At 43.8% G+C, this 21,759-nt stretch overlaps 2 protein-coding genes across 3 annotated transcripts in view; one reads left to right on the forward strand and one right to left on the reverse strand.

Annotated features, from left to right (window-relative positions):
• Positions 1-1,793: 1,793 nt before the first annotated feature.
• Positions 1,794-12,243, forward strand: DNAJC19 (DnaJ heat shock protein family (Hsp40) member C19). Its single transcript, XM_056849385.1, has 5 exons — positions 1,794-1,840; positions 5,309-5,382; positions 6,939-7,015; positions 9,115-9,185; positions 12,137-12,243. Exons 1-5 carry the CDS (start codon positions 1,798-1,800, stop codon positions 12,205-12,207), a joined length of 336 nt encoding a protein of 111 aa, XP_056705363.1. The 5' UTR covers positions 1,794-1,797; the 3' UTR covers positions 12,208-12,243.
• Positions 12,244-16,193: 3,950 nt separating this feature from the next.
• The window catches only part of FXR1 (FMR1 autosomal homolog 1), a 75,269-nt gene continuing 69,703 nt past the window's right edge, over positions 16,194-21,759 (reverse strand). The window contains exons 15-17 of one of the 2 annotated variants that reach the window (XM_056849383.1): positions 21,165-21,245; positions 18,129-18,220; positions 16,194-16,505 (exon numbers count right to left, since the gene is read on the reverse strand). In XM_056849383.1, the coding sequence (XP_056705361.1) occupies positions 16,335-16,505; positions 18,129-18,220; positions 21,165-21,245 (344 nt within the window). In that variant the 3' untranslated portion in view covers positions 16,194-16,334. The remainder of the gene's footprint in view (positions 16,506-18,128; positions 18,221-21,164; positions 21,246-21,759) is intronic. The other variant, XM_056849384.1, reaches the window with a different exon arrangement.

Genomic DNA, 21,759 nt, shown 5'->3' on the forward strand with positions numbered 1-21,759 from the left:
GGGTCATAAAGGGTTCTTTAGGTGAACAAAACTAGGAGTCAGACACCAACCACAGATACGTTACTTGACTTTGAACATGCCTCCAGCACAAGTACATTAGATAAGGCGTAAAAAGCATTCCATCTAAATATATACGCACACAAAAATAGTTCACTATGTAAAATAAAACCCAATTTCTTTTTTCTTTTCTTTTTTCAATTCTTTTATTAAGAGAAAATAAAACCTAATTTCATGGGTAAACTTGAAGAACTGGTATCATTTTGCCCAAGGCCGTTTAGTTAACCTATGCCTGAGGATGAATACATATCTTCCCAAAGCCCTGTGTTCTGACAACTGGTTCAGAGAGCAGTTTGACAGCGAGAAAGGGAAGTTTATTATTTATTTACTTCATTTATACCCCTCCTATCTCCCCAATGGGGACCCAAAACGGCTTACAACATTCTCCTCTCTTCCGTTTTGTCCTCACAACCACCCTGTGAGTTAGATTAGAGGGAATTCCAAAGGGAGATTTCCCCTATGTTCATTGTCCACTAAGGAATAGGGTTGCCAGGTCCCTCTTTTCTACCGGTGGGTGGTTTTTGGGGCGGAGCCTGAGGAGGGCAGGGTTTGGGGAGGGGAGGGACTTCAATGCCATAGAGTCCAATTGCCAAAGGGGTCATTTTCTCCAGGTGAACTGATCTCTATGGGCTGGAGATCAGTTGTAATAGCAGGAGATCTCCAACTAGTACCTGGAGGTTGGCAACCCTACTAAGGAAACATGTTTTGCCCTTGAACTGTAAGATACAGAGAGATAGATCACGATGGGTAGCCGTGTTAGTCTGTAAATAGCAGTCGAAAAGAGCATAAGATCATAAGAAAAGCCCTGCTGGATCGGACCAAGGCCCATCAAGTCCAGCAGTCTGTTCACAAAGTGGCCAACCAGGTGCCTCCAGGAAGTCCCCAAGCAAGAGTCCAGTAGCACCGTATAGACTTAACAAAATTAGAAGAAGAGTTAGTTTTTATATACTGACTTTCTCTACCACTTAAGGCAGAATCAAACCGGCTTACAATCACCTTCCCTTCCCCTCCCCACAACAGACACCCTGTGAGGTAGGTGGAGCTGAGAGAGCTCTAAGAGAACTGTGACTAGCCCAGGGTCACCCAGCTGGCTTCATGTGGAGGAGTGGGGAATCAAAGCCGGTTCTCCAGATCAGAGTCCACTGCTCCAAACCACCGCTCTTAACCACTACACCACACTGGCGGATATGAGCTTTCTTATCTGAAGAAGTGAGCTGTGGCTTACGAAAGCTCATACCCTGCCAGAAACGTTGTTAAGTCTTTAAGGTGTGACTGGACACTTGCTCTTTTCTACTGTAAGATACATAGACTGATATGCAAGCTTTTGAATTAAACAACATATCCGTCAGGACTAAATTTAAAATGAACACACACACATTTTGTGCCCTTGTAAAAAGGAAGCATTTTTATATTTCAGAACATGCAGACACGATTTGTTCCTTGGCCCAGAAGTTTATTTCCGTGGTTACTTCTAGCTGACCTTTTCCCCACAGGACTTAACCGTCAGCAGTTACACCTTATCCAGTTCTAATGCAAGAAGTGCTTGAAAGCTGACTATTAAAGCCCTCTGTAAAGTGTAAGCAACCTTTATCCCCATCCATTTTATGGAAGCTTCCGAGTGTTTTTCTTTTATCCCTCAAACTATTTGAACCCCAACCGTAAGTATACTTAATGCGTTGAAATGACTGCTTTGTCGCTTTTACAGTATTGCTTTCCCCCTTCCCTTTTTAGGCTAGTACTATGATAGCCGTCGGTCTGACCATAGCTGCTGCTGGATATGCAGGTTTGTGTTTGGATTGCTTGTTTTATTTCAGGCTGCTTGAAGAGCCCTGCGCTGTAAACGGATAATATCATTACAGCGTTAGGTACAGTGTGTGAGTCTCTGAGGGCTACCGTGGTTGATTATCATGAGCCGAAAGGCTGTAGCAAATCCATGCATTTTAAGTGGCATGTTTCGGATTTGTTTTTGGTTTTAAAAGAATCTTGTGCATGGAGAGCCAGCATGGTGTGGTAGTTAAGAGCGGTGGACTCTAATCTGAAGAACCGGGTTTGATTCCTCACTCCTCCACATGAGCAGCAGATTCTAATCTGGAGAACTGGGTTGGATTCCCCACTCCTTCGCATGAAGCCAGCTGGGTGACCTTGGGCTAGTCACAGTTCTCTTCGAGCTCTCTCAGCCTCACCTACCTCACAAGGTGTCTGCTGTGTGGAGAGGAAGGGAAGGCGACTGTAAGCCAAGTTGAGACTCCTTAAGGTAGAGAAAAGCAGGGTATTAAAAACCTTCTTCAAATAGCTAAGGGTCAGAGCCATGCAGCAATCCTCTCCATCACAGAATAACCAAATCTTGCTGGCTTCCCATTCTTCCCAGCATGTACGCAAAGAGAAGCAGCAATTGTGAGACTCGTGGTGTGTTGTAGGGAGGGGAAGGTGATTGTAAGCCGGTTTGATTCTTCTTTAAGTGGTAGAGAAAGTCGGCGTATAAAAACCAACTCTTCTTCAAGAAGAAACAGAAGGGCTGCACCAATTGGAGCAAAGAGACGAAGAGATAACAATGATGTGATAGGAAGATTATTTTATTCCAATATGATGGTAACCCCTACATGTTTTGCATTCGGCTTCCTCAGGGGAATTGGTGGGAGCATTTCTGCTGTTATATTTCACAGATCCCCAAGGAAGCTCAATGCGTAGGGGTTTATTATCACATTGGAATAAAACCATCTTCCCACTGCACCATTGTTTTTCCTTTGTCTCTGCGCTGAGATTTATAATCACACAGTGGATTGAGTCTAGCAAACTTGTTAACACCATCTTTCCCCTTCCCCCTCCTCACAGCCCCTCTCCCACATGGCCTTTCTCCATGCAAGTCTCATGATCCCCAGCATAGTCTTTTTGGTGGTCAGGGGGGATTTCCTCTTTGCCTTTTCATCAGCTGACAAGCTGGTTGGATCCAATCTAGTCTTTTGTTGCACCAGATGAAGTGGACTGTAGTTCTTGAAAGTTTGTGCTGTAATACATACGGTACTCTTTAAGGTGCCGCAAGACTTAATTTTTTTCATAACAGACTACTCCTCATCTGAGATTGGTGCCCATGTTTCCTGACTTCACATCCTTTTGCTTAAACCTGTTCATCTAGGGAGGGGCCGTGGCTCAGTGGAAGAGCATCTGCTTGGCATGCAGAAGGTCCCAGGTTCAATCCCCAGCATCTCCAGTTAAAGGGACTAGGCAAGTAGGTGATGGGAAAGACCCCTGCCTGAGACCCTGGAGAGCCGCTGCCAGTCTGAATAGACAATACTGACTTTCTGAACTTGTTGGTAAACCTGGTCCTAAACTCAAGTTCTTTTTTCTTGCACTGAAGTGGCGTGTATATATCCATGCAAGGGCTCCGCGCCGGCTGTGGATAAGGATCTGTTCCTTTTGCTGTGCTGGAAAATTTCTTAAAAGAACTAAAAGGAAAACAAGTAGCAACTCCATGTGATCTTCCTTGAGTCCCAGTGAGAAAGGCAGTCTATAAATAACATAAATTTTAAAAAATGCATTGATAGGCTGGAGTGGGGAGGAATCATATCTCGCCAACCTCGTACGCTAGGAGGCAGTGAATCCCAACTGAAGAAAAAGGGGAACAAAAAAGGGGGAAATTCACTAGGAGGCAGTGAATCCCAACTGAAGAAAAGGGGGAACAAAGAAACTCAACCTAAAAGTCAGCAGAAACCAAAGGGGTTGAGCTAAACACTTTCTAATATAGTAACCAATAAATCTAATTTTATTATATATTGTGCACAATCGGATTTAAAAACACAGGGCCTAATATACAGGCAGGAGCCCCATGGCACAGAGTGGTAAGCTGCAGTGCTGCAGTCCAAGCTCTGCTCATGACCTGAGTTCGATCCCGACAGAAATCGTTTTCAGGTAGCCGGCTCAAGGATGACTCAGCCTTCCATCCTTCCGAGGTCGGTAAAATGAGTACCCAGCTTGCTAGGGGTAAAGGGAAGACAACTGGGGAAGGCACTGGCAAGCTACCCCGTAAACCAAATCTGCCTAGGAAACGTCGGGATGTAACGTCACCCCATGGGTCAGGAATGACCTGGTGCTTGCACAGGGGACCTTTACCTTTAATATTCCTTAAAAGTTACAAATATTTCCAACTCATAGCAGTTGATGTTTGTACATAAAATGACAAAAAACTGACCAAGACGCGTTTCGGCCTTTTGAGGCCTTCCTTAGTGGTCATACATACACAATTTTACAATACGCATCCTGACACTTGTGTTGTACAAAGTAAAAAATTCAGTTCCTCACGTTTGTTGATGTTATACACATCCTGAAACAAGGTGTGAGCCGTGAGCCATGTTTTAAAGCACATGGACAAACTATTTTAACATGAAACCAAACAGAATATGAGGCTTCTATATTTTTTACCTTGTACAAAAAATATGGTCAGTTTTTGGGCATTTTATATACAAACATCAAGCGCCATGAGTTGGAAATAGTTGTAACATTTTAGGAAGCCTGTATATTAGGCCCTGTGTTTTTAAATACAATTGTGCACAATGTATAATAAAATTAATTTTTAAAATTATTTTATAAAAAAAGGTACAGAAAGGAGAAAAAGGGAAGGGGGAAAAAGAAGATAAAAGATACGTCATCCTCCAAGCTTCTACATAGTTTTAATTTAAAAAGTAAAAAAATAAGTGCTCCCAAATATTATATTATTCAAAACATTATATTATATTATATTATATTATATTATATTATATTATATTATATTATATTATATTATATTATATTATATTATTCAAAACATTGCTTCATCTCAAGATTCTCTAGGGTGAATAGATATATCGATTAAGCTTCTACATCAACTAAGCTTATAAAAATCTAATACTATATCTTCTATTTAAATTTCATTCAACCTTATTGACTAATTTATTAACCTCTTAGATAATAGTCATAGAAAGGCTGCCATCTCAACACAAATTCATCTGTTGATTTCATGTTAAGTTGCTTTAGTTTATTATTCTACTCCTTGATGTCGGGAATTGTATTAGCTTTCCAGTATCTGGCATATACAGTTCTAGCAGCTGAAGTCAATATATAATAAAATTAATTTATCGGTTACTATATTAGAAGGCAGTGAATCCCATCCAGTTCCTCCTGGGCATGCACGCAGAGCTGGTGCGAGGTCAGTTGCCTTAGCAGAAGTTGTGGTTTGTATGCTTGAGTCGCTGAATTGGAATTCTGCCCTTTCTTCAAGGTCGTTACGCATTACAGGCCATGAAGCAGATGGAACCGCAAGTGAAGCAGGCTCTTCAGTCTCTGCCAAAATCTGTGAGTTCATCTTGTTTAATTTAATCTTGTGTTGACTTTTGCGGGCCTCTGTAGTAATACCATTGCGCATTGTTGGACTGGGATCCAGGCAGCTCAGTAAGCAAGTTACTGGGATTTGTGTTGGGGCAAATTCCAGGTGTTTTTGGCCAGAAAATGGACCCATGCCGATCGATAGGCAGGTACAAGTGGGGGAATGGCAACCAAATTTTGTAGTGGTCAAGGGGCTGAGGGAGAATAAATTGAATCCAGATAAGATGAGAGTGGTACTGATTGGTAAGGTATCTGCATTGTATGGGGTACTTTTCTCCATTACTGATCAGGTGTTTTATTCAAAGGACTCACTTAAAACTTTGGGAGTTCTAATATGTCCAGGTCTCCTGTGAGAAAAACAAATAAACAGCAGTAGCTGAAAAAAAATGCCCCCCCCCAAGCAGCCTTTCATTAGGAAGCTGTCCCTGTTTCTGCAGACACCAGATTTTGCCATGCTGTGGTAACCTGAAGGCTAGATTACTGTACAAACTCCATATGGGGCTGCCCTTGAAGACTAGGAAACTTCCCTTGGTAGAAAATGCAGTGGCCCATTTGTTATTGGTGGTTGCTCATTGGAACCCTGTTACAGTGGTCCTGAAGTTTCTTTACAGAATCAGACTTGGAAGGGGCCATACAGGCCATCTAGTCCAACCCCCTGCCTAGTGCAGGATCTAGAACATCCCTGACAAGTGCTTGTCAGACTGCCAGTGAGGGGGAGCTCACCACCTCCCTAGCTAGCTGATTCCACTGTCAACAACTCTTACTGTAAAAAAAAAAAAAAAATCCCCTAATATCCAACCAGTCCCTCTCCGCCTGCAATTTAAACCCATTATTGCGAGTCCTATCCTCTGCTGCCAAAAGGAACAGCTCCCTGCCCTTCAAATATTTCAAGAGAGCAATCATGTCTCCCCTCAACCTCTTCTTCTCCAGACTAAATATTCCCAACTCCCTCAGCCTTTCCTCATAGGGCTTGGTCTCCAGGCCCCTGATCATCCTCGTCGCTCTTCTCTACACCTGCTCCATTCTGTCCACATCCGTTTTGAAGTCCTCCATAACTGTACACAGTACTCCAGGCATGGCCTGACCAATGCAGTGTACTGGCTGCCTATTTATTTCCCGGTCCAATTTAATGTGTAAACTTCTGTCCCAATGTGAACCTGTGCAGACATTGGGGTCCTGGGGACCAGGTCTCTTAGCAGTCCCCTCATTCTCAGAGATCTGATATGGCCTGGGCCCAGACATTTGCTGTTGCCGCTCATGGTTCTATGCAGATTAAAATATTGGTTTAGGAGCCACTGCCACCACACTGTTTGTTTTATTCTTGCTCACTTTGTTTTTGCAGTTTTTTTTATATATATATATAATTCTCTCCTTCCTGCACCTGGGCTTCCCCTGTACATGTGGCTTCTCCTCTTGCTGCGCCATTTTATGGTTACGCCCACTGCCCACTATCAGACTTCCAAAGATGCCCACAAGCTCAAAAAAGGTTGGGAACCCCCGTTTTATAACCATATGTCTTATTTCAGGCCTTCAGTGGTTATTACAGAGGAGGATTTGAACCCAAAATGACCAAGAGGGAAGCTGCTTTAATATTAGGAGTCAGGTAAAACAAATTTTTTGGGGGGTCAAGGAACTAACACTGTGAGTTAAATAACGGGAGTCTTTCTCCGAAGAGCCCCGTGGTGCAGTGTGATAAGCTGCAGTACTGCAGTCCAAGCTCTTCTCACGACCTGAGTTCGATCCCAACAGAAGTCGGTTTCAGGTAGCCGGCTCAAGGTTGACTCAGCCTTCCATCCTTCCAAGGTCGGTAAAATGAGTACCTAGCTTGCTGGGGGTAAAGGGAAGATGACTGGGGAAGGCACTGGCAAACCACCCCGTAAACAAAGTCTGCCTAGTAAACGTCGGCATGTGACGTCACCCCATGGGTCAGGAATGACCCGGTGCTTGCACAGGAGACCTTTACCTTTTTCTCTGAAGACCCAGAATCCCAGCAGCAACCAGTGACCAACTCTGGACGTTTTCATGCCTGGCTACATTACCTGGAAGGGTGCTGAAACTGCAGGGAGGGGTGGATCTCCGTCCACATAGCTACAGAGAGCTATGAAAAGTTTCTGCGTGGGGTTTTCTTGAACCGTTTGGTATCTCAGAAGCAAGCAGACTGTAATGCAGGCCTTTTCACGACAGCCAGCCCTGGTAGCAAGGCTGTTGATGACAGAGATCCTGGTTGCACAGGGATCAGGGAAGGTGATAAACTGTCAGATCCAGCGTGATGTTGAGAGCCAGCGTGGCGTAGTGGTTAAGAGCGGTGGTTTGGAGCAGTGGACTCCGATCTGGAAAACAGGTTTGATTCCCCACTCCTCCGCATGAGTGGCGGACTCTAATCTGGTGGACTGGATTTGTTTCCCCACTCCTACACACGAAGCCAGCTGGTGACCTTGGGCTAGTCACAGCTCTCTCAGCCCCACCCACCTCACAGGGTGTCTGTTGTGGGGAGGGGAAGGGAAGGCGATTGTAAGCTGGTTTGATTCTTCCTTAAGTGGTAGAGAAAGTCGGCATATAAAAACCAAACTCTTCTTCATCCCTTGAACTGAAACTTCAAATCCTGCCTTTTGACATAGCTCCAAAGCAGGGGAGTTTGGGAAAGTTTGGCAGGTGGTGGTGACAGATCATCCCTTTTGCTATGTATTACATTAGGGTCAGGCAGCATTTTGGGGGCCCAGGTCTACCTATGGAAATGTTGATGTGCCCGCAAACAAAAGGAGTGGGAGAGGTGAGGGTTCCACTTGGCCAGACACACTTGGAGGAAGCCAGGCCTCAGTGGGACACCTGGCATCTCAGGGATTTGCCTTGGACTCAGCAGGTGGCTGAGTTGGTCTGAGTGCCTCAGTTACTTAGGAGGACCCTCGGAGCCAAGCAAAGTGGTCATATGTGCCGGGGGTAGCCTATCCCTATCCTGAGAGCCAGCATGGTGTAGTGTTTAAGAGCAGTGGACTCTAATCTGGAGAACCGGGTTTGACTCCCCACTCCTACCTTAAAGGTAGAGAAAAGGGGGGTATAAAAACCAACTCCTCCTCTTCTGTACCATTAACGAGGCAGGGAGGAGGGCACAAGAGAGAATACAAGTATTCCTGTCCGTACTCTTGCAGAACAATTAAGTAGGATGAGGTGTTTCTTTTTGCACCTGCTGCTGGAATTTCCTAAATATCATTGTGTAGCTTGCAAATACCTCTTACATGTGGACTGCAAAAATTCTGTCAGTAGCCAAACTGAGTGTGCAAAGTTGGAGCAAATGGAGAAGGGGGGAGGAGAGAGAAATTCAAAAGCAGCAGCCTAGCCCTGACAGAAATGAGGTATGGAAGGTTTTTTGAAAATAGCGTAGACCTAAGTTAAGTGGTTAAGAGTGGTGGTTTGGAGTCTGTTCTGGAGAATCGGGTTTGATTCCCCACTCCTCCACATGAGCGGTGGACCCTATTCTGCTGAACTGGGTTGGTTTCCCTACTCCTCCACATGAAGCCAGCTGAGTGACCTTGGGCTAGTCACAGCTCTCTCAGCCCCACCCACCTCACAGGGTATCTGTTGGGAGGGGAAGGGAAGGTGATTGTAAGCCGGTTTTTATTCTTAAGTGGTAGAGAAAGTTGGCATATAAAAACCAACTCTTCTTCTTCTAACATAGTCTTCTCTCTCATATTTTTGAACAAGTAGTCCTACAGCTAATAAAGGAAAAATCCGAGAAGCTCACAGACGAATTATGCTTTTGAATCACCCCGATAAAGGTAAATGAGAGAAGAAATTGATTTTGTTTGACATAAAATCATTGATGCCATTCCCTTTGCTCCTCTAGTGGACTGTGCCATCTGTTTCATATGTTCAGTGGAATGAAAGAGGCACGGGAACTTTCCTGACCTCCTCAGGCAGGCCGTTCCACAAGGTGGGAGGCAGCACAGAGAATGGGCCAATCTTCCCCATATGCAGGGTGGCACCTTCAGAAGGCTTTGGTCGAATGAGCAAAGCTGTCGCAGCAGAATATAACAGGAGAGGCGATCCTGCAGGTTCATATGATGAGCTAGCATGATGTAGTGGTAAAGAGCAGTGGACTCTAATCTAGTGAACCGGGTTGGTTTCCCCACTCCCATACATGAAGCCTGTTGGGTGACCTTGGACTAGTCACAGTTCTCTTTGAGCTCTCTCGGCCTCACATACATCACAAAGTGTCTGCTGTGAGGAGAGGAAGGAGATTGGAAGAAGAGTTGGTTTTTATATGCCGACTTTCTCCTTGCCGACTTTCTCCTTCCCTTCCCCTCCCCACAACATTGGAGATGCTGCTTTAACTGGATATGCTGGAGGTTGAACCCGGGACCTTCTGCATGCCAAGCAGATGCTCTATCACTGAGCCACAGCCCCTCCCCAAATCCAAGTTTGCCTGGGTCTTTACTTGTGCTTGCAGCCAAGTACTTGAGACGCCCAGCGGGAGAGACCTGAGCCGCTGCTGTTGCTCCGAAAAGCAGAAGTGACTTAAAAAACTGGTTTTCCTTCATCTCAGCTTTAGGAAAAGTAGCTCTGAATAATGATAAAGAGAACAATCACAATGCTGTATTTACTGCTGTGATGCAGTTCCTAAACTTTATTGTTCTTCATATTTTTTCTGCTGTGCTTTTTGCTATCTTATTCACCGCTGCTATGCTAGTTTTGTTTTTATTATTATGTTGCATTTTTGGAAAAGGTAGGCTAGAGATGCGAAGGCCCAGAAAGCAATATAAGGAAAATAAGGCAAAAGTGAGTTTAGTATTCTGTTTGTAATTCTGAACTTGGCCTCTGAATATAGCTCAAAACAGCCACACAGTAGGGCACTGGATATTAAATTCTCAGGTTTGCAATAAAACAAGGGTGTCAAACTCAGTTGTTATGAGTGCCGAATATGATGTAAATGTCACTTGGTCAGGCCATGCCTCCCCAGCCCAGATCGAGAGTGGGGGGTGGTGGCTGCCTCGGCTGGCTCATGGGCCAGATAAGAGCTTTCAAGGGGCCGGATCTGGCCCACGGGCCTTATGTTTGACACCCCTGCAATAAAAGGCTGGAGTAAAATTAGCTATAAGGATTCGTTTGGCTGGCTAATTCCCTCTTCTTCCAAAACTGCAGATGCTTAACAGCCTGACCATTGGTCCAGCTCACTCTGGGCTGACCAGCAGTTTACCATCCAGGATCTCGGGCCGATGCTTTTCCCACCTCTGCTACCTGTGATCCTTTACTGTTCCCTTTATGGTTGCTGATTTGACTATTTTGATTTTTAACTGGTTGTCTCAATTGCAGTGATTTTAACTGGCTACTTACTGATCTATTTAAACAGCATCAGAAGCCCTTGCCAGGAGAGTCTCTTTTAAAAAAAAGATAACTAGATATACTGTAACTGAACATGCACGCAAAGGATGGGCCTGTCCCTAAGCAGCAGCTTCTCCCTGACTCTTGAGCTTAACATAAGAACATAAGAAAAGCCCTGCTGGATCACACCAAGGCCCATCAAGTCCGGCAGTCTGTCCACACAGTGGCCAACCACTTACCTTTAGGAAGCCCACAAACAAGACAACTGCAGCAGCAGTGTCCTGCCTGTGTTCCACAGCACCTAATATAATAGGCATGCTCTTACTGTATTCTTTTATATTTTTCTAAAAAGTTTTAGAGGCTTTTCTCAGCTATTGGACATTGTAGAAAAGGGCAAGAGTCCAGTAGCACCTTAAAGATTAACAAAAATATTTTCTGGTAGGGTATGAGCTTTCGTGAACCACAGCTCACTTCTTCAGATACACCTAGAATGTGAATCCATCTGTCTTTAAGTAAAGGAGAGTGAATTCAGACAAGCATTAGTATGTAAATGTTAACACTATGTAAATGTGAATAGCAGGCGTGATGGGATTAGGTGTGGTATGCAGAAGAGTCTGTGATGTCCAGGGGAGAGATGGGTGTGGAGAAATCAGCATTGGTAATGAGCCATGAATGCAAGGTCTTTATTCAGCCCAGGTAAATGCATTGACTTTAGTTTGAATATCAACTGTAATTCAGCAGTTTCTTTTTCCAATCTCCCTTTGAAATTCCTTTGTAAGAGAACTGGTACTCTTAAATCTGCAACAGAATGTCCTGGAAGGTTGAAATGTTCTCTCACTGGTTTTTGAATATTGTGGTTTCTGATGTCAGACTTATGTCCATTTAATCTTTGTCTAAGAGACTGACCTGTTTGTCCAATGTAGATTGTGGAAGGGCATTGCTGGCATGTGATGGCATAAATCACATTAGAAGATGAGCAGGAGTATGAACCTGAGATAGTATGGCTGACATTGGTGGGTCCAGAGATGATGTTCCTAGAATCTATATGAGGACAAAGTTGGCACCTTGGTTTGTTGCAGGCCTTGGTGCCAGAGTCCATGCTCCTCTTCTGCATACCACACCTAATCCCATCACGCCTGCTATTCATATTTACATACTATTAACATTTACATACTAACGCTTGTCTGAATTCACTCTCCTCTACTTAAAGACAGATGGATTCACATTCTAGCTGTATCTGACCCTACCAGAAAATATTTTTGTTAGTCTTTAAGGTGCTACTGGACTCTTGCCCTTTTCTATTACTGCAGACAGACTAACATGGCTACCCACTGTGAATTGGACATTGTGTGCGAGAAGCATAGAACAAGACTTTTGTGAAATGACTTTTCATTTTCCTTTTGGCCAGGTGGATCTCCATATATTGCAGCCAAAATCAATGAAGCTAAAGACTTGCTGGAAGGCCAAGCCAAGAAATGAACATCTTACCTATAAAGAAAGTTGACCAGCTTGGCAAATGGTATGGAATGTGATGTGAGGAACTACTGAATTTTTACATCTTCTCGGAACTGAATCTAAAACTACTTTTGCTAGAGAGATTTGGGGGGGGGGGAGGCTCTGGAATTTGATATGTCCAGACATGCCCATGGGTTCCCCCCATTGAGCAGCTTTCTGAAACGTTGGACCTACTTAAGGTTAATCAGATGCGGATATGGTTTTGAGATGTCATTAGTAAAGTGATAATGCTGATCTATAACTCCGGGTTGAAATAACCTGAGACTTATCATGTGGTGGAATAAAGTGTTTTAAGTCTTTATATTCTTATACTGATAAAAGTGGGGCATTTGCACTGAAGTTGTCTTCTCATGGAATTTACAGCACACTCCAAACATGACATTTTCCGCCAATTGTCATGGTTTCTAAACAATTTAAAAGGGCAATAAAGTTATTATGGGAGTCTTGCCTGTATGACGTTGTAGTTAGAATCATAGAGTTGGAAGGGACCATACAGGCCAACCGCCTGCTTAATTCAGGATCAGCCTAGAGCATTCCTGACCAGTGTTTGTCCAGCCTCTGCTTAAAAGATTACCAGCGAGGGGGAGCTCACAACCCCCTAGGTAGCTGATTCCACTGTTGAACAACTCATACTGTAAAAAAAAAATTTCCCCTAATATCCCTCAATCCAGGAAGGAAACGAGATTAGTCTGGGGACAAATCCGTTATCACCAAGTTGTCCTTCAGATGCTTGCAGATTGATCTCTTTACTATCTGCTCCAGTATCTTCCTAGGGACACAGGTCAAACTGACTGGCCTGTAGTTTCCTGGGTCATCCGTCCTCCCTTTTTTTTTTTTTTTAAATGGAGATAACTTTCACCCTCCTCCAGTCTTGTAGCACATCTCCTGTCCCTCCCAAGAGGTCTGGAAGATGATGGACAAAGGCTCTGCAAGTTCAGATGGAGAACATCTAAACTAAATTGCATGTTTACAGTTTGTTTTCTCACTTCTCTCACCCACCCCATTTACTAACAGACCAATTTAACATTTGCATGTAGACTGAAAATATGCCCAACGTGAATGATATAAGGGTACCTTGTTTTCTCTGCACCCAGAAACAGCCACATAGTAGCAATATGTTATACAAGCTGGATACTTTTGCTGTCATATTTTGGGGATTCTGGATAACTTTTCAACACTGATTAAGGGAAGGAACAGAAAAAGTTAAGGGGGCTAGTCTGTGGGACAAATGGGCATAGACGAAGACATTAGCTCGTGCCCTTTAAACACTGCGGCTTACCTGTACAGCTCGAAGGGCTAGCAACATTCCCTTTCAGATTTGGAATACCAACAGATCGTGTTTGTCCAGCATTTCTAGGATAAGTTACATTCCTTCATAGTTGTCCTGAAATGGTTCGCAAGACTTCAGTTTTAATGGCTCAGCACCTTATTTTCATATTCTAAACATGCTACTAATTCAAGCTTAACATAAAGGGCTTACACAAAATTTCGGCTAAAGAATCTAACCTCAAAACTGTAACGGTTGTATACTAGGAGCATAAAAATTTACATACTGTGAACAAAGGGAGTCACTGGATTGACCTGGAAGAGTGGCAGTTCTGGAACAGCTTGCATAAGGGGAGCAAAACAGGGAAGTCAGTTTTTAGGCTCTGCAATGGATCTGTAATAAAAGCATGTGTCTTATCTACCTGTGGGGTAACTCATCACTAAATAAAGCCAGGATCCCCAAAATTGGCCAACAGCTTCAAGATAATGATGGGAGTTTTAGTGCCAAAAATGAAGGGGACCCCAGCATCCTCACCTGTCTGCTATTTGCAACGGAAGTGACAGTTTGCTCACTATAAAACAGGGTAAGAGCAACAGACAGGGAGGATGGAGAATATCCTTCCTTTATACAAGAAAGCTGGTCAGAATGGAGCGGCTGCAGAGGAGAACAACGAGGATGATCAGGGGCCTGGAGACCAAGCCCTAGGAGGAAAGGCTGAGAGAGTTGGGAATGTTTAGTCTGGAGAAGAGGAGGTTGAGAGGGGACGTGATTGCTCTCTTGAAGTGTTTGAAAGGCTGTCACTTAGAGGAGGGCAGGGAGCTGTTCCTGTTGGCAGCAGAGGGTAGGACTTGCAATAATGGGTTTAAATTGTGGGAGGAAAGTTACCAGCTGGATATTGGGGGGAATTTTTACAATAAGAGTTGTTCGACAGTGGAATCAGCTACCTAGGGAGGTGGTGAGCTCCTCCTCACTGGCAGTCTTTAAGCAGAGGCTGAACAAGCATTTGTCAGGGTTGCTCTAGGCTGATCCTGCATTAAGCAGGGGGTTGGACTAGATGGCCTGTATGGCCCCTTCCAACTCTTTAGGATTCTATGAAATCCATATCCAAGTGCTGTATGTTTTTATGTTCTAAGGATAGTTATTTATCAGTGTATTGGACATATTTATAGGAGAAAAATAGGACAAGATACCGCTATGTTGGGGTTAAACCCTTGGAGAACAGAGAGGTAGAGCCATTATAAAACACTGAGTGAAGCGAGCAACAGGAGTTAACTAATGGAGTGACCAGGGCAGGCCCCTGGCACTTAAATACAATAATAGAATCATAGATGAATACAAGCTAAATACAATCATAGAATCCAAGGTAGCTGATTCCACTGTCAACCGCCCGGTACCTTTCCTCCCGCAATTTAAACCCATTATTGTGAGTCCTCTCCTCTGCTGCCAAGAGGAATCGCTCCCTGCCCTCTAAGGGAAAGCCCTTCAAATACTTAAGAGAGCAATCATGTCCCCCCTCAGCCTCTTCTCCAGACTAAACATTCCCAACTCTCAGCCTTTCCTCATAGGACTCGGCCTCCAGGCCCCTGATCATCCTCGTTGCTCTCCTCTGCACCCGCTCCATTCTGTCCACCAGTGCCAAACTTCATGGGACTTTTGATTAGAAACTTTCAGTTTAAAAAAGCCCCCCCCCCCCATGCAGTTGCCTTGAAGGTCAGGGGACAAGTCACCCTCTCCTTGCCTCTTCTAAAAATTTAAGCAATCCCCTCTGAAGATGCAGGGAGCACCATGGGAAGAAAGGCAGGTCGACGCGCTGTCCCTTGACCCTTGTGAAATTAGCAGCTTTCACAGCAGATAAACTGTTTGGACACGCTTGGATTTTGACTCCAAATCCGACACGTTACCGTAGTCCATATTTCACGAGTGTGGAATGTAGTTAAGGATCAACCAGTGGAAGATCAAAGTTTATTTATTTTTTTTCTACCAGCATACAAAAACATATTGCACATCAAACAACCAAAACAAAAATAAAAATACTCTAAGGACTAAACATATGTAGTTTATACAGAATAAACTTTTCTGGAAATTGATCTTTTTCAGTAGTTCTGGTTATGTCTTAATGGACATGACTAATTTAGCTGAAGTGTTTTAACTAAAGCTATGTTTGATTTTTAAATACTGTACAGTTTAATAAATAAATCAAACAAAGCCTCAATGTAGAACAGTCACTGCCAATGTCGCCCAATATCCCTGCAGATTTGAGAATTTAATAAATGTATTCCAGTGGCCTGCAGTTTCCCCCCACTACATACAGCATTTTAAAAAACATGTATTAAAACAGACCAGTTTCCAGACTAAACTAATGGAGAAATTACAATTCAGTGCAAAATATTTTAGACTGCATTTTTCTAGTTTTTTTTCCTCAGGTGAAGAAGTGGTTGCATATTATTAAAAATGTAACAAAAGCAGCTAATGCTTTCATAAAGAAGGTTACGTTAGGGATCCCCCCGCCCCTTCCACATCTCTGCCGTATTTTGAAAACAAAATAACATTTCCTATAGCCAGCAATTGTTTTTTTGTTTATTTAAATGTTACATATACTATTCTCAAGGCACATCTGATGATATTTATAACACAGTAGGTGTCAAAAAAGGTCTGTTTTGACATTGGATTTCTTCTTCAGGACCCCTCTCCCCTTTCTGTTTTCCAAAACAGAGGAACTGAAAGTGCGGTGTCATGACTCGCGATCCGTATTCTATCTTTGGCAAGCTTATACAAGCACTATTTGTAAAATGTGATGTAAAAAGAACTGTAAACTAGGAACTCTTTATGAAACCCCGTTCAGCACAGCCTCTTCCTGCTTATTTTCATCTTCCGGGATAGCGCTTGGCCTCTCTTCGGGACTCTTCGGCAGCTTCGAAGGCTCGGGCTCGGAAACGGCCGCTGGGCCGTTCATGGCCTTTTCCGAAGAGCCGACTTCTTCGATCACATCTTTTGCCTTTTAGAAGGAAACACAAGTCCTACGTTGAGCAACGAGGCCGTTTGGGAACCAGGGCATGCCAGTATCTCACCCCTCCCCAAGTTCCACTGAGTTGAACACATGACGTTTACCCGCTTATACTTATTATCTGACAACTCCTTGTCTTTCTAGAGCCTTCTGTTTAGCCAGACTGAATGCTAACCCCTCTATGGTTATGCAAGGCAGAATTTTGAATATACCATACCCAGAAAGGACCTGTCTTTGCTCTCCTGGCTCTATTTATTCATTAGCTCATGCCCTTTTAGAATGCTGCTTTTATGAGAAACTTCGATCATGTTATATCTCTCCCCTTTTAATATGTAAATCTAATGCCTCTGTGTCTTGATGTAATTAATGCCTTTTTTACTAAGTGACAGGGATCCCAAGGCTACATTGTCAGTGGCAAGATTTCAGCCCTTACATCCCTCAACCATTAGATTTAAAATTACGCTGCTCAAGATCAATGGATCAAGGAGCTTCTAAGGGATAAAGGAAAGGAATTCAACCCTTGGTCCATCGAAGTCAGTATTGTCTACTCAGACTGGCAGCGGCTCTCAGGCAGAGGTGTTTCACATCACCTACTTGCCTAGTCCCTTTAACGGGAGATGCCGGGGACTGAACCTGGGACCTTCATGCCAAGCAGAGGCTCTACCACTGAGCCACGGCCTCGCCCCTCCCCTAGTTGTTCTCCTTCCAACTCTACCTGGCATCATCCATTTCCAGTGTTGCAGGAAAAGCCGCGGAAGGAATCTATGGGTTAATCAGCCCCTAGTGTAAGTCTCATTTCAAGTCAAGAGCATTTTCAAAAAAAAGAACTGCGGCAATGCGTTCCACACGTGAACTGCGCGCGTAAAGGATGCGTTCCACACATGAACTGCGCGTGTAAAGGGAGCTCTGACTCTCGAAAGCTCACACTCCGAAAATCTTATTAGTCTCTAAGGTGCTCCTGGACTTGAATCTAGCTGTTCAACTGCAGACCATCATGACTACCCCCTCTGAAACCGTTTTCACCCTGACACTCTAAACCTTCACTGTGCGAGTTGAGAATGGATGTGGTTGTGCCATGCTCTCAGATTCTGAAACACTATACATTTACCAGACACCTATCTTCTACCTCCAGCCTCCTTCCCCACTCAAGCCCTTCAAAGGTGGCAGATTGAGGATTCAGAATTATGTATGGGCTGGGGAGGGGCTGTGGCCCGGTGGCAGAGCATCTGCTTGGCATGCAGAAGGTCCCAGGTTCAATCCCCGGCATCTCCAGTTAAAGGGACTAAGCAGGTAGGTGATGTGAAAGACCTTTGCCTGAGACCCTGGAAAGCCGCTGCCGGTCTGAGTAGACAATGCTGACTCTGATGGACCAAGGGTCTGAATCAGTATAAGGAAGCTTCATGTGTATGTTCTAGAAGTAAGACACCAAGACAACTTGACAGCCAGGGCTTCTGCTAGTACTGCCAGACACAAATACACAAGCCTTTCTTGTTCTCTGAGCAGGCTGTAGTCAAGAGGATTCAGGGTTTCCTTGTGCCATAATTTGAAGCAACTATGGACACAGTGTAAGAGCCAAGCCTTCTTACAAGTTAGGTTGCCTTTCAGCTCTCTTACCATCTCTTTCTTGTTTTTGGCCAGTGTGTCCCTTGGGAGATTTCTTTGTCTGCTCTGAGATTCTGCTCTTGAGATATAATCAGCAACTGTGACTGTGAGGGGAAGACAAAAGCAGTATTTTCAAAACTAATTCATGATTAAAATCCGAGCTGCAATCCATGCCACTCAGGCTCATGTGCATACACTAACATTTCCCATTCTCTCTCTCTCTCTCACACACACACACACACAGCAAGTCAGTAGATCTTGGAGCTGCATCAAAAGATGCTTCTCTCAAACTCCCTGACTTTAAGAACAGTTACTGGGTGGCACAGGTTCATCAGATTCTCAAACCCAGTTGTGTGCCTAAAGTTCAACATGTGGTGCAGGATGTCCTGACTCCCTGTCTCATATACTCCTAGATTGCCCCCTACACGACAATCCAAGAGAAAATCTTATTAAACCTCTAGTCCCGAACTTTTGTCCAACTAACAGGACAACGCTTCTCAAACTACTAATTGATCGGGATCCAGAGACTACAGAAAACATGGCAAGATTCCTGTTGAAGGTAGTCAATCAATGGGAACTCAGTCTCAAAAAGGACCACAACATCGAGGAATGAATTACATTTAACTTATATTTCTATTTTTTAATCTGAGTCTACTGTACTTTATAAAAGTACATTATAAAAGTGTATTATCCCAATAAAGGTATTTGTACTTGTAAGTTCAACATACAGATTTCTAGTCTGAGGCTTTACTGAACTCTCAAGGATCCAGACTCAAAACAACTCTGACAAAAATCAGAATTACTCACATTGCATCCTCTTATCTGGAAGCAATATAAGCAGGAAAGCTTCAGTCCTGAAGCCCCTTAAATGCAGAACTCACCCAGTACAGACAACATCCGCCAAGTTTTATAAGGTGTTTCCAAGTTTTGTTATTTCTCTCTGCCGGGAATTTGTGATTTACACCGTTTCCAAAAAGAGGACTATAAATGCTTACAACTTCTGCCTCAGTGATATTCTTCAAAGAGAATAAGGACAACTGAACACTAGTAAGGTTTTGAAAAGAAGCCTGGAGAATAATAAACATGTCTTGCACTAGGTAGGAAGAGGGCACTGGGCAGGTCACAGCAGGTGATATGATCAGTGGGGCTACATCCGTGGCCCGAGTTCTAAGTGCCAAACTTAGTTGGAGATTCTTCTGGAGGGGAGGGGCCCTGGCTCAGTGGTAGAGCTCCTAGGGTCAATGCTGGCGTCTTCTATAAGAAGGAGGATCTCCGACAGATGTTAAGAACGACCCTTGTCTGCCTGTGACCCTGGAGAGCCACAGCCAGAACAATAAGCTAGCTAAATCAATGGTTTGACTCTTTATAAGGCAGCTTCATGAATTCATACTCTCAACTGCTTGTTACTGCCAGAGGAACAAGCAATTCTGGACTCCGCCAACTCCTCCACAGGAGAGGTGTGCTGTCACTTGTTCTCTCTTTTTGGCTGCCTGCACCTCTACAAGAACAGCCAGCAAAAGGGAGGGGGGAGAGGGAAGAGAACAATGAATGGTTATAAAAGTTGTCCTGACAGTTGCTGTGAAGCAAGAAAAATCCGCCAATTCATGAACAACTGCACATACTGAGAGACTGAACAAGAAGCATCAGGTCTCATTCTAACTTTAAGATTAAACCCATGTTTTCACATCAGTTAATCTGCTAGAAGATCCTGTCGTGATAACAGTTCTACATGCCCTTCAGGTACCTTCTGTAGCTTTATAGTCCTGCTGCAACAACAAAATCTCTGCCATTTTATAACACATGCAGATGAAGAAATAATAAAAAGCAAAATTCAGAAGATGTTTTGATTGGTTCCATTCAAGGTTTTAAAAAAAAACCAGCTTCAGTGAAAGAAGAAGAATTGGTTTTTTATATGCCAACTTTCTCTGCCACTTAAGGGAGACTCAAACCAGCTTACAATCACCTTCCCCTTCCCACAACAGACACCCTGTGAGGTAGGTGGGGCTGAGAGAGTTTGGAGAGAACTGTGACTAGCCCAAGGTTACCCAGCTGGCTTCATGGGCAGGAGCGGGGAAACAAATCCAGTTCACCAGATTAGCGTCCACCGCTCATGTGGAGTGGGGAATCAAACCTGGTTCTCCAGATTAGAGTCTACCGCTCCAAACCACTGCTCTTAACCACTACACCATGCTGGCTCTCTGTAGCACTGACCTAATCAAACTTATGTCTCTTGCTGATATGAAAACCAATCTTCTCAAATTATTTCATGTATTATGAAACTTCCTGTCTGCCTTAATTGTCCAAAGGTATTTCGAGGTGGGGGAGGAAGGTGAAAATACCACAGATCATCATTTCAGCAAGATACAGGAACACTCCAACAGAAAGTTAACTTAGCCCAACATTGCAGGGATTTACATTTAGAACAGCTACATAAAGACACTTTATACCTTTTAAGGGATATAAGATGTTAGTACACATTAAAAAATGCATCAAGCCGTAACACCAAATGAGAACATGCAACTACTGTAAAAATAAAAAACAACCCACTGCAATTCGTTGTGTCCTTAAAAGAGACAGAATCATTATTAGATGGAATCAATCATGGGACAGGCAAGAATCATGCAAACCCCCATCCTCCATACCAGTTTTGTTAGAGCGGCAAGAATCCGAGCAGCATCCGTATTACTCAGAAGGCCCACGGAAGAGACGCCTAATCATCCGGCAACGTCTCTTGCAACTGGGATTAACCCTCAAACACCAACATCCGTGGATGTTTGGCAGAACTCAAAAGAAAAAGGTCGTACAATACACTTTACGCACTGGAGGGATGCCGGATAAAAAGGTATCAGCATTAGTTTCATTAAGCGTTAAAAGTGAACAAAGGGTCTGCTGACAAATGTTTTCATCCCACAATTCCGATTAGTTATTAAGCAACCATTATTTTACACGAGGCAGCTTCACACGCGTTTAAGGAGGTACACGTAAACAGCGAACATCCCCCTTCATGCTGGTGACCCGAGGCGGCCCACATCTCTTCACTCAAGTTACCTGGCTGTCTATCTTCTGCCTGACCCCTGAAGCGACGCCTGCGACTACGATTGCGCCGCTGGGGTTTTTTGTCTCTATCATCTGCAATTGCAAAGTTGACCGTGAACCGTCTCAAGAGATAAATCGTTCCGCCAGCACTTCCGATGCACAATTCAAAGGAGAAGGGGTTCTGAACAGCGGAAGCGCCTCTGACAGTTTTATACCTTTTGGTACTGAGAAGAGCAACGGCACAATTCAGGGTTTTAAAACTTGGGATAAAGTCAAGTTTGCACCCAAAACATTAACATGGGCTGAAGGAATTAAATTATCCATTGCATTAGGTACAAGCTACAAAAACTATATGCCATCACAAACCTCAACCTTAAGGCCACATATGCAGAAACTCCACTGATTTGTTTGTTTTAAAGTGTTTGGGAGGTTAATTTTAGAGAAGCCAGAAACCCCTCCACCTTGGCACACGGAAGATTTCATAAAATCCCATTTGCGGATAGAGTTTGCCCTTGCGGGAATGGTGAAATTGAATCACTTGTGTGTGTCCTTTTTAATTGTTCCTTTTATGCTTGTAGCCGATTCCAATTCGTTGACCCGCTGTTTG

The sequence above is a fragment of the Euleptes europaea genome, chromosome 5 (genome assembly GCF_029931775.1).
Source record: "Euleptes europaea isolate rEulEur1 chromosome 5, rEulEur1.hap1, whole genome shotgun sequence".
Taxonomy (NCBI): Eukaryota; Metazoa; Chordata; class Lepidosauria; order Squamata; family Sphaerodactylidae; genus Euleptes; species Euleptes europaea.